At 40.3% G+C, this 12,473-nt stretch overlaps 1 protein-coding gene across 1 annotated transcript; it reads left to right on the top strand.

Moving 5' to 3' along the window:
- The first annotated feature begins 8,806 nt into the window (after positions 1-8,806).
- On the top strand, positions 8,807-11,964 carry LOC109215615. The gene is made up of 2 exons (XM_019379715.1): positions 8,807-10,127; positions 10,586-11,964. Exons 1-2 carry the CDS (start codon positions 8,807-8,809, stop codon positions 11,962-11,964), a joined length of 2,700 nt encoding a protein of 899 aa, XP_019235260.1.
- The last annotated feature ends 509 nt before the right edge of the window (positions 11,965-12,473 follow it).

Here is a 12,473-nt window from a genome sequence, read left to right as displayed (position 1 = left end):
CGCAAATGCGAGCATCACATTGGTGAATATCTTTCGCATTTGCGATCAGAAAGGCTAGGAGGGGATCTTCGCAATTGCGAAGCTCAGGATCGCAATTGCGATATGAACAGGCCGCAATCGCACACTTGTTCACATTTGCGATGATAGCAGGCCAGGCCATGTTTCGCATTTGCGAAGTTATGTCCCCATTTGCGAACCCCTGATTGCAAATGCGATACCTGCAACTATTCAAAAACGATTTTGGACGGAATTTTTCATTCATTCTCCCATTTTCGAAACCTAAACCTCAAGAGGCGATTTTTCGAAGATCACTTCTTTCCCAAATCATAGGTAAATGATTCTGAACTCATTTCTTTCAATCTATTTCATCTTTTTACAAGATTTCATCCTAGAATCTAGGGTTTTTCATCGTAGATTGGGTGTTTTTGGGTAGAACTTAGGAATTTCGAAATTTGGGGATTTGGACCTCAAATTGAGGTCGGATTCCAAAACCTATTGTATATCCGGGCTTGGGGGTTAATGGGTAATCGGGTTTTGGTCCGAATTTTGAGTTTTGACCAAGCGGGCCCGGGGTCGGTTTTTGACTTTTTGGGGGAAGTGTTGGGAAACCTATAATTATGCATTGGATTGATTTCTTTAGCGGTAATTGATGTTATTAAGTTGATTATGACTAGATACGAGTGGATTGGAAGTGAAATCGAGAGGTAAAGCGATATATGAGCTTTGAATTGCCTGTTGGATTGAGATAAGTGTTTGGTCTAACCTTGACTCGAGGGATTAGGGATCCCCGACTTAATTGCTATGTGAAATTCCATGTGTGTGGCGTATAGGTATGGTGACGAGTACCTATGCGCCGCCAAATTATCTGTTTAGCATGTTCCATTCCCCGTTTCCTAGTATATTATTTTCCTGTCTTAACTGCTACTTGCTTATTGTTGCTTCCATGTCTAATTGCTTCTTGTTAAATGTTGTTTTCTCTATTGAAGGTATCAATTGTTTCGTAGTTTCATTATACTACATTGTTGGTATAAGTTGGTTTATTGGTGCTTCATGGCACATTTTGGTTGGTCTCGCCGTGTAGCATTAACTGATGAAGTTTCATAATTGTATAGATCTCCTGTTGTTTTGGTTTGAGGTGTAAATGTTGTGGAGGGTTTTGAGCTAAATTGTGAAATACTTTTTCTTATTTTGTGATGGTACTGATATGGTGGGATCAGGTTGCATGTCGCAACAGGAGGAATAAAGGTGAAATGTGATTGTCTGGGGGGATCGGGTTGCATGCCGCAACAAGGAGTAATAAGGGTGGATAAGTGGGATCGGGTTGCACGCCGCAACAGAAGGAATAAGGGTAATATATTGAGGAGTAATAAGGGTGGACTGGTGGAATCGCGTTGCACGACGCAACAAGGAGTAATGAGGGTGGATGTTCATATTGTTATCGATAATATGGTGGGATCGGGATGCGCGCCGCATCATTTGGTGTTTTGTATCTCCTTATGCTGTGATTTATCCCTGTAGTATTGTAACTCTCTTAAGGATCGGTTATAGCTGAGTACTGGCAAGAAGTTTGGGTTCCGTATTTTCTTTGTTGCAAGTTATTGTTCCAATTTGTTCCGTATTTCCTTTTTGCTTTATTATAAATTGTTGCAGGTCATATTGCTTATGCCCCGCCGTAGCCTCGTCACTACCTCATCGAGGTTAGGCTCGGCACTTACCAGTACATGGGGTCGGTTGTACTGATACTGCACTCTGCACTTTCTGTGCAGATTTTGGAGCTAGTTGTGGCTGATCGAGAGGTCGGTTGCAAGCATTCACTTAGGAGACCCAAGGTAGTCCTGCAGGCGTCCGCAGGCCCTTGCGTCCCCTCCTATGATTTGCATTTCTATTTTATTTTCTTTCGAGACAGATGTACTTTTCTTCTAGACCATTACTTGTAGATATTCATAGAATGTTCGTGGGTTGTGACACCAGTTTCTGGGTGGTAACTGTTTCGGGTTTTTTTGTTTTGTTAATAGTATAAGGATAATCAATTAATTATGTACTTCCGCTTTTATTTCCGTTGATTTAGTTTTGTTAAGTTTCTAAACTATAAAAAGTAAAGAAAAAGATGAATAGAACTCTAACGTTGGCTTGCCTAGTGAGTGCGATGTAAGGCGCCATCATAGACCCGACGGTGAAAAATTCGAGTGGTGACAAAAATAAATAACATTGATGTTGAATGGATATGGAAACACAAGTGCCCAAACAAAAAAAAAAATTCATGTAGCAATGCCTCCACAATAGGCTACCATGTAGAGCCTATCTAGCCCACATTACTATAAACATTGATCAAATGTGCTCAATATGTAATATGGAAGAAGAATCTATAATACATATCTTTTTCAATTGTAAAACTTCCAAATTTTTTTGGGATAGTGCGGGATGGCCGACAAAATATAAAGCAAATGACAAACATTGGCTCCTTCAAGTAAGAGACCTAAACCCCAAACTTAGAAATAATTTAACAAACTGGAGTTCCCTCTTTTCCTTTATACTATGGAATACTTGAATAAATAGAAATAACAATAATCAAAACAATACCTCCAACAAAATCAATATAAATTTCATCATGCAAAGATCAATGGAATACAAACTCCTAGCGGAAAATGTTCATAGCCCTAAAAAAATGCCTATTAATGTAAGATGGCATAAACCACCAAAAGGATGGTACAAACTAAACATAGATGCAAGTTACAACAAAATCCAAAAGAGTGGCCTGGGAGGTGTTTTCAGAAATACAAGTGGAAGTTGGATTGTGGGCTTTACAAAAGCCACTTATACAAATGGAGCATTGGAATCAGAACTGCTAGCACTCTTTGAAGGGCTCCAAATGCCCAGGAATGGAATTTGTTTCCTCTCGAGATAGAGACTGATTGTACTGAGGTAATCCAATGCATACATTAAGGAAATTATATTTTTAATGACATTGTAAATGCGTGCAGGTCGTTAATGCGCCACGAGAAGGAAGTGGTCCTCAGGCACATCTTCAGGCAAGGGAATGAAGTGGCACACCTTCTAGCAAAAAATTCTGAGGCACAAGCAAGAAAGAAAAAGCATTACGTACAACCTCCTGTGTTTTGTGGAATCAATTGTGAGAAGGGACCAAACTGAACAAGTAGTTTATGTGAAACACTTAAATATTGATGCATGTAATACTCTATTAAATCTTGGTAACAAATGTGCCATAAGTGACACGAACAATGGTTGTAATATTTTGAACCCTATCTAGTTATATGTGATGACCCAAAAGGTCATCACTTGTTTTAGAAATAAATTCTGCATTCCAAAGCCTTAAAAACCTCTTTCGGCATCACCTCGATTTGCGTGCGCAATCCGGGCGTGTAGCCGGAAAGCTATTTTGTGAAAATCTGTGAAAAATGTTGAAATTTTGACTTAAAATGCATTTAAGTTGACTTCGGTCAATATTTTAGGTAAAAGGACCCGGACCCGTAATTTGATGGTCCCGGAGGGTCCGTGGAAAAATATGGGACTTGAGCGTATGCCCGGAATCGAATTCCGAGGTCCCAAGCCCGAGAAATAAATTTTTAAAGAAAATTGTATTCAGGAAATTTTTATGAGTTTTGGAAATGAAATGCATTTTGAATTTGATGGTATCGGCCTCGTATTCTGGTTCTGGAGCCTGGTACATGTCTTATATGTGAAATAAGATGAGTCTGTGAAATTTGGTAAGAAACGGAAGTCGTTTGAGGTGATTCGGATCCGTAGTTGTGAAAATTACTACTTTGAAAGTTTTGAGATTTTTCTTAGATTTCTATGCTAAGTTCATTGTTTAAATGGTTATTTTGGCGATTTGATCGCACGGATAAGTTCATATGATATTTTTGAGTTAGTACTTATGATTGGTTTGGAGCCCCGAGGGATCGGGTGAGTTTTGGGTAGATCCCGGGGTGTTTAAACTTAAGAAAACACTGCTGTTGCATCAGTTCTGGTGTAACCGCACCTGCGAGTCAAGCACCGCATGTGCGAGCTCGTAGGGCGCACAGTGGGTCGCAGGTGTGGTCCAGTCACGCAGATGCGGACAATTTTCTGCAGATGCGGTTCCGCAGGAGCGGGTCCTTTTCTCACAGATACGACCCTAGAGGGGCGTAGTCATTTCCGCAGAAGCGATCTGTTTTCCGCACGTGCGGTCTCGCAGGTGCGACCCTGGCCCCACAAGTGCGGAAGTCGGGCAGTGAGTCTTTTAAAACATAACTTCAGCGATTTTTCTTTCAAACTTTCACAAAAATAAAAGACCTAGGGCGATTTCCCAAGAGATTTTCTTCCCAAATCACAAGTAAGTGTTCATTAACTGATTTCTTTCAACTCCCTAATATTTTTCATCAACTTTTATCAATAATCCTAGGGTTTTAATGGTAGAAAATTGAGGATTAGGGTAAATATAGGGCTTTTTGATTAATTGGGATTTAGACCTCGTTTTGGGGTCGGATTTCGAAACTTATTGCATATTTGGGCTCGTGGGTGAACGGGTTTTGGTCCGAACCTCGTGTTTCGACCAAGCGGGCCCGGGGTCAATTTTTGACTTTTTGGGGAAGGTGATGGAAAACCTATAATTTGGCCTTGGGATTGGATTATTTAGCCTTTATTGATGTTGTTATGTTAATTTGAATTAGATACAAGTTATTCGGAGGCGGATTCTTAAGGAAAAGCGGTTTTTGAGGCTTGAGTTAGCCGTGGAAGTTTGAGGTAAGTGTTTGGTCTAACCTTAGCTCGAGGGATTAGGAGTTGTGTCCTATTTGCTACGTGTTACTTACCGCGTACGACGTATAGGCTTGGTGACGAGTATCTATACGTCGGTGTCGAGCATGACCGTGAGTCTTAAATTGAAATTATTGTGTTCTTGAGAAAGTACTACGAATGCCTAAGTTGTTGATTCTCTGTGTTGAGCAAGGTTTATGATTATTCTCGTGGAGATTACTTATGATTGAGTATTGGTGGTAGTTTAGGTAGTTAGATGTTGGAACAAGTTTGGTTATAGCTGATTTCCCTTGCCGGGATGTATTTATTTATACTGTTGATTCCTTGCCAGGACAGTGTTGTTTCCTTATTGGTCCCTTCCCGGGGCCCTTATATATATATATATATATATATATATATATATATATATATATATATATATATATATATATAAGTGTGTATGTGTGGATCGAGTTGCACGCCGCAATAATATCTTATTTGGATCGGGTTGCACGCCGCAACAATGATAAAAATGGGTCGGGTTGCACGCCGCAACAACTATATAATTGGATCGGGTTGCACACCGCAACAGTGATAAATGATATGGATCGGGTTGCACGCTGCAACAGTGATATTATGTTTTGGGATCGGGTTGCGCGCCGTAACAATTGATAATATAAAGTGCTTATAGATCGGTTGCGATTTCCTTATTGTTTTGGCTATAAATTCTAAGTTGTCCTTATGCCTATCTCTTAAATTACTGTTGGTATTAATATTCCCCCGCAACATGTACCCCCCCCCCCATATCTACACTTTTTTATTCTTGTTTAATTTTTGTTGCATAGTATATATATATATATAACTGCACAGGTTTGTTTGGTAGTCTGGTCCTAGCCTCGTCACTACTTCACCGGGGTTAGGCCAGGCACTTACCAGCACATGGGGTCGGTTGTGCTGATACTACATTTTGCACTATGTGCAGATCCTGGAGCGACAACTTTTGGACCATAGCTTTGGGAGGCAGCCTTCAGTCCAGTCAGAGATCCCGAGGTAGTCCTGCAGACGTCCGCAGGCCCGGTGTTCTCTTCTATCTTTATATGTATTCTATTTTCATCTACTTCTGAGACAGACAGTACTTCTCTTTCTGACATTTGTATGTAGTATTTGTAGACAGTCCGTGATATTGTGACACCGGATTCCAGGTAGAGATGTACGTTGGCATAGTCGTACTGGTTATGGTTTAATTTATCAGATTATGTCTTCCGTTCGTTTATATTTATCAGTAATGCTTCACTGTTGATTTCCATGTTAGTTAAATAGTTAAAAGGGCTAATAAATGAGTTAATAATTCTGCAATACGTGGCTTGTCTATCTTCCACGAGTAGGCGCCATCACGACTCCCGAGGTTGGGAAATCCAGGTCGTGACAAGTTGGTATCAGAGCTCTAGATTACATAGGTCTCACAATTCACGGACAAGCATAGTAGAGTCTGAGGGATCGGTACGGAGACGTCTGTATTTATCCCCAAAGGCTACAGAGTTAGGAAAAGTTTCACATTTATTCTTTCCTGTCGTGCGGTTTGGTTTCTCAATGCTAATTGAATTTCTACTCTATTATTTTGCATATGCCGAGAAAATACGCTTCCTCATCCGCTGATCAGCTGCCCGAGCCCCTAGCAGCAGCTCCCACGAGGGGCAGAGGGCGAGGTCGAGGCCGTGCTAGAGGCCGAGGTAGGGGCAGAGCTCAGCCCGGAGCAGCAGCACCAGCGGTGGAGCCTCAGGTTGACTTTGATGATGAGGTTCTGGCCCAGACAGTTCCGGTGGGCCCAACTCAGGTCCCAGAGGGGTTCATTGCTATCCTAGTACTCCAGGATGCTCTGGTCCGTCTAGTGGGCCTTATGAAGAGTGTCACCCAGGCAGGCTTGCTTCCTGTAGCACCAGCCGTCTCTCAGGCCGGAGGAGGAGCCCAGACTCCTACTACTCGCACTCTGGAGCAGGCTCCCCAGTTTCAGATTCCAGCAGTTCAGCCAATTGGAGCAGTCCAGCCAAGTGTGGTAGCTCAGACCGGTGATGGAGCAGCTATGTCTACCGATGCCTTGTGGAGATTGGACAGGTTCACCAAGCTCTTCACTACCACTTTCAGCGGCGCATCTTCTGAGGATCCCAGGATTATCTGGACAGCTGTCATGAGGTTCTCAGGAACATGGGGATAGTTGAGACCAACGGGGTCGACTTTGCTACTTTTCGCTTATCTGGATCCACCAAGACTTGGTGGAGAGATTATTGTTTGGCTAGACTAGCCGGATCGCCAGCTTTGACTACGGAGCAGTTTACTCAGCTATTCTTGGAGAAGTTTCTTCCCGTTACTCAGAGGGAGATTTATCGGAGGCAGTTTGAGCGTCGCCAGCAGGGTTCCATGACTGTTACCCAGTATGAGACCAGGTTTATTGATTTGGCCCGCTATGCTCTACTTATACTCCCCACGGAGAGAGAGAGAGAGAGAGTGAGGAGGTTCATTGGGGGACTTATCCAGCCTATTTGACTTCAGATGGCTAAGGAGACGGGGAGTGAGATTTCTTTCCAGGAGGTGGCCAATGTGGCCAGGAGGGTCGAGATGGTTTTTTCACAGGGAGGTGGTCAGGGGTCTGACAAGATGATAGCATTCATGGCAGCTCAACATCATTAAAGGAGAAGGATGAAGCTCTGGAAGCTCCAAGAAGGCCCATGACAAGGTCTCAAACAAAGAAATTTCAAGACAAGCTTAATGGGCTTCAATTGGCAATTAAAAAGTGTCTTATAATAGAAGAAGAGCTCCAGCACAAGGAGGATCTTTGGGACAAGTCTTACAACTATTTTGAGGCCCAAATTAAAGTCCAAGAGGAGATGGAATGAGGCCCAAATATGCCCCAAAAGAGAGGAATTTTCAGCAGCCCAAATAAGCCCAAAAATAGTTTCTAGAAAATATATTTAATAGTTGTTTTAATCTATGTTGACTTGCATTGGTCTATGTGTATGTTGAATACATTGGTCTTAGTGTGGGTAGTCTTCTATGCTTCTAGGGAATATAATTCTCATTTATTGAAGTTTTGACTAGCTCCTTCTTTACTACTATATAAAGGGGGGCTTGTCTTCCATTGTAGGGGACATTGAAGATTAATATTATTATTGTGAGTTCTTTTGAACCTTTGTGAACTTTACTTTGAAGATTTATCTTGCAACCCTAACTAGTTCATAGCTTAAGGTAGTAAGATAATTTTCTTTCTTGTGATATCTTTGGTTTCTTTTGATATTCTTCGAAGGCGACTAGTTTCTTTTACTAGTTGTTGTCGTAAGTTATTCAAACTAGAAGTCAAGATCCGAATCTAGTTCTTGATTAGCTTATCTCTAGTGAAGGCAATTGGTTTCATAACCAACTTGTTGTCATTAGGATCTTGTCAAAATCTAGATTAACATAATCTCGGGGTTCTTGGACCTTTCCTTGAATTTCGACATATCTAGTTTATTTTTCTTGCTCCGCTTGCATTTCTTTGCTACTTCCGCATTTCATCAACTTATTTTCTTCAAGTTCTTGGATCTCCCAACCTTTGTGTTATCAAGTGGTATCAGAGCGGTTGTATCAAGATTCCGTTCTTGATAAATCTTGGGGATTTCTTGAACAAAGGAGCAAAAAAAAAAGATTAAAAAAACAAAAAAAAAAGAAAAAAAAAAGGAGAAACATATTTGCTCTTCAAGAAATCAGATTTTTATTTGTGTTTGTTTCCAAAATCAAGGAAGGAAACAAGAAGAGGGGATCCTAATACTTTGATCTTGTTCAAAAAAAAAAATCCTTTTCTTTGTTCGAGGTTTGTTTCAACTAAATCCTACTCTTTCTAGGATTGGTTCTTCACTTTCTTTAGTGCCCCAAATTTCGTTATTTTACTACTAAGGGCTTTGATACGAGTTGGGTTTAATTATAAATCTACAAGGTATTTTTCAAAGGTTAATTGAGGGGAAAAAGGCAAGAGTGGGTGAGAACAATAGAGGGAAAGAGCCAAAGTTTGAGTGATAACTATTATTATTATTATTTTAAAAAGATGTCTCATACAGGTGCTAGTGATGATGAACAGAGGGCTCTCCAAGAAGCCGAAATCCGAGCAAGAAATGATTTCACTCTACAAGCTATGCATCAACAATTCAAGAGATGGAACTTGCAATTCCAAGAGATAAGGGATACTATTGCCGAACAAAATGAGACAATAGCTGCACTTAGGAGGGGAAATCAACCTGATGTACAACCTCGAAATAATCCTAGGCCTCTTAATAGAAGAAATGTACCCCATGCCCTCATTGTAAATCAAGAAAACCCTATAGATGATTTTGTTGATGATTTTGATGTAAATCTAGATAGGGTGGGAAGAGATAGGAGGGGACAACGAGGTAGAGTAGAAGATGATAATATTAGCAGCATAAAAATGAAGATGCCATCTTTCAAGGGCACAAGAGAACCAGACTTGTACCTTGACTGGGAGCGGAAAGTTGAGGCCATCTTTGACTGTCACCACTACTCTGAAGGTAAGAAGGTTAAGCTTGCTGTTGTTGAATTTTCTGATTATGCTTCTATTTGGTGGAAAAAGCTTACAAGAGACAGACAACAAGACGGAGAACCACCCATTGCTACTTGGACCGAGATGAAGAGAATCATGAGGAAGAGGTTTGTGCCTTCCCACTTTCAAAGAGACCTACAACTGCGTCTTCAAACCTTGAAGCAAGGAACCATGACTGTTGATGAATACTTTAAAGCTATGGATATGGCTATGATCCAAGCTAATTGTATGGAAGAAGAAGAGGCCACTATGGCTAGATTTCTTAATGATTTAAATAGAGAAATAGCTGATGTAGTAGAGATACAACAATATGTAACTATAGATGAATTAGTAGATTTGGCTGTAAAAATAGAAAAGCAAAATAAAAGAAGGCAGCAAGCTAGCTCATGGAGAAGTCGGCCAAACACCAATTCCAAGAAGACATGGCCAAAACAAGAAGTGCTTTCTAGACCTCAAGAAGACAAGGGGAAAGGTAAAGTTGATGAGAAAGAGGGAAATAAAGCTTTCAATTCTAGATCCTCTAAACCTTCTAGTTCCATTCAATGTCATAAATGTCATGGAAGAGGCCATATGATGCATGAATGTCCAAATAGAAGAAATATTCTGTTGAGAGAAGATGGAGGATATGAGAGTGAAAAAAGTGAGGAAGAAGAGAGAGGAGTAAGTGAAGATGATGTAGAACTTCCTAATGATGGTTTGGTTGGGGTAATTAGGAGGACTATAGATGGAGAATATGAGGGAGAAAAAAGTGAGGAAGAGGAAGAAGAGGAAGGTGTGAGTGAAGATGATGTAGAGTTACCTTTCAATGATGGTTTGGTTGGGGTAGTTAGGAGGATTATGACTATTAATTTAGGAATCAGTAGTAAAGAACAAAGAGAAAATATATTTCATACTAGGTGTGGAATAAAGGGGAAAACTTGTTCTATGATTATTGATAGTGGTAGTTGTGCTAATGTGGTGAGTTCACACTTGGTGAACATGTTAGAACTTGCATGCATGAAACACCCTAAGCCCTATAGACTCCAATGGTTGAATGATAGTGGTGAACTGAAAGTCAACAAACAATGCATGATTTCCTTCAATGTTGGTAGGTATGTGGATGATGTTCTTTGTGATGTGGTTCCTATGCAAGCTTGTCACATCTTGTTAGGTCGTCCGTGGCAATATGATAGGAATGTTTTTCATGATGGAAGAAAGAATAGATATTCTCTTGAGCTTAATGGCAAGAAGTATACTCTTGCACCTTTAAGTCCTTCTCAAGTGTTTGAGGATCAAAAGAGATTGAGAGAAATAATGGGAAAACAAAGGGGAGGAAAAAAAATGAGCTTGAGGGAAAAGAAAAGAAAGAAGGCCAAGAGGTAGAAAAAAAGAGAGATGGCCTAGAGAGAGAGAGAGAGGGCAGCAACTTGGGCAAAGTGGTAAAAGAGGGTTTGAGTGATAAAAAGGAAAGTTTTGGTGAGCGGAAAGAGGCAGAGAAAAAGAAAAAGGAGAGTTTGTACATAAAAGCCAAAGAGTGTTTGAATGCAAGGAAAGAGGGGTTGCCCATTATACTACTTACTTACAAAGAAGTTTTGATTAATTCTGAATCACTAACTTCTTCTTTGCCAAGTAGTGTTTCTTCTCTTTTGCAGGATTTTGATGATATCTTCCCTGAGGATATCCCTAAAGGTCTACCACCTTTGCGTGGCATTGAGCACCAAATTGACTTTGTGCCTGGAGCACAAATTCCAAATAGGCCTGCTTATAGGAGTAATCCAGAAGAGACAAAAGAGCTTCAAAGGCAAGTTGAGGAGTTGCTTGAGAAAGGTTTTGTGAGAGAAAGCATGAGCCCTTGCTCCGTTCCCGTCCTATTGGTACCCAAAAAGGATGGAACTTGGAGGATGTGCGTCGATTGTAGAGCAATCAACAAGATAACGGTAAAGTATCGCCATCCTATTCCTCGTCTTGATGACATGTTGGATCAATTGCATGGATCCAAAATCTTTTCTAAAATTGATCTAAAAAGTGGTTACCATCAGATTCGAATGAATCCTGGAGATGAATGGAAAACTGCTTTTAAGACCAAATATGGGCTTTATGAGTGGTTAGTTATGCCTTTTGGCTTGACTAATGCACCCAACACTTTCATGAGATTGATGAATCATATTTTTAAGGATTTTCATGGGAAATTTGTGGTAGTTTATTTTGATGATATCTTGATTTATTCTAACAATCTAGATGAGCATGTGGAACACTTAAAACAAGTTTTTGAAGTTATCAGAAAGCAACACTTGTTTGCTAATCTTAAAAAGTGTACTTTTTGTGTGGATCGTGTTGTATTCTTGGGTTTTGTGGTTAGTTCTAAGGGAGTTGAAGTTGATGAAGAGAAAATCAAGGCAATCAAAGAGTGGCCTAAACCTAACAGTGTAACCGAAATTAGGAGTTTTCACGGGCTTGCTAGTTTTTATAGGAGATTCGTTAGAGACTTTAGCACCATTGCTGCTCCTTTAACTGAAGTTGTTAAGAAAGATAAGGTTTTTTCATGGGGAAAAGAACAAGATAATGCTTTTAACTTGTTGAAAGAAAAATTGTGTTCTGCTCCTCTTTTGCAATTACCTGATTTTTCTAAATCTTTTGAGTTGAATGTGATGCCTCTGGAAAAGGAATAGGTGCTGTTTTGATGCAAAACTCGAAGCCCATTGCATACTTTAGTGAAAAGCTGAGTGGAACTACACTGAACTACTCAACTTATGACAAAGAGCTATATGCTTTGGTAAGGGCTTTAGCTACATGGCAACATTATTTGTGGCCAAGAGAGTTTGTGGTTATGACTGATCATTAATCCTTGAGATATTTGAAAAGCCAAGGTAAGTGTGACGACCCGACCCGTCGTCACGTGAGTTACCGCCCCGTTTTCCCCATGTTATGCTTCTTTAAGTTTCATTATCAGTATTTGATGTGTTAGAGTTGGTTTGGAATGGTTTTGATAAGAAATGAGACACTTAGTCTCTTTTAAGAAAGTTTAAGTTGGAAAAGTCAAACCGGATGTTGACTTTTGTGTTAGAGGGATCGGATTTGAATTCCGATGATTTGGTTATTCGGGGGATGATTTGTGACTTAGGAGTGCGATCGGAATTGATTTTGGAGGTTCGGTGTAGAATTAGGCTTGAATTGGCGG

This window comes from Nicotiana attenuata, unplaced genomic scaffold (genome assembly GCF_001879085.1).
Source record: "Nicotiana attenuata strain UT unplaced genomic scaffold, NIATTr2, whole genome shotgun sequence".
Classification (NCBI taxonomy): Eukaryota; Viridiplantae; Streptophyta; class Magnoliopsida; order Solanales; family Solanaceae; genus Nicotiana; species Nicotiana attenuata.
Note: the sequence above shows the minus strand (reverse complement) of the source record. Positions and strands in the feature narration are given on the sequence as shown.

Coding starts and splice junctions, on each gene's coding strand:
- LOC109215615 (XM_019379715.1), top strand. CDS start 8,807: ATGTCTCATACAGGTGCTAGTGATGATGAACAGAGGGCTCTCCAAGAA. Junction 10,128..10,585: donor AGAGTTACCTTTCAATGATG/GTTTGGTTGGGG, acceptor CAAGTGTTTGAG/GATCAAAAGAGATTGAGAGA.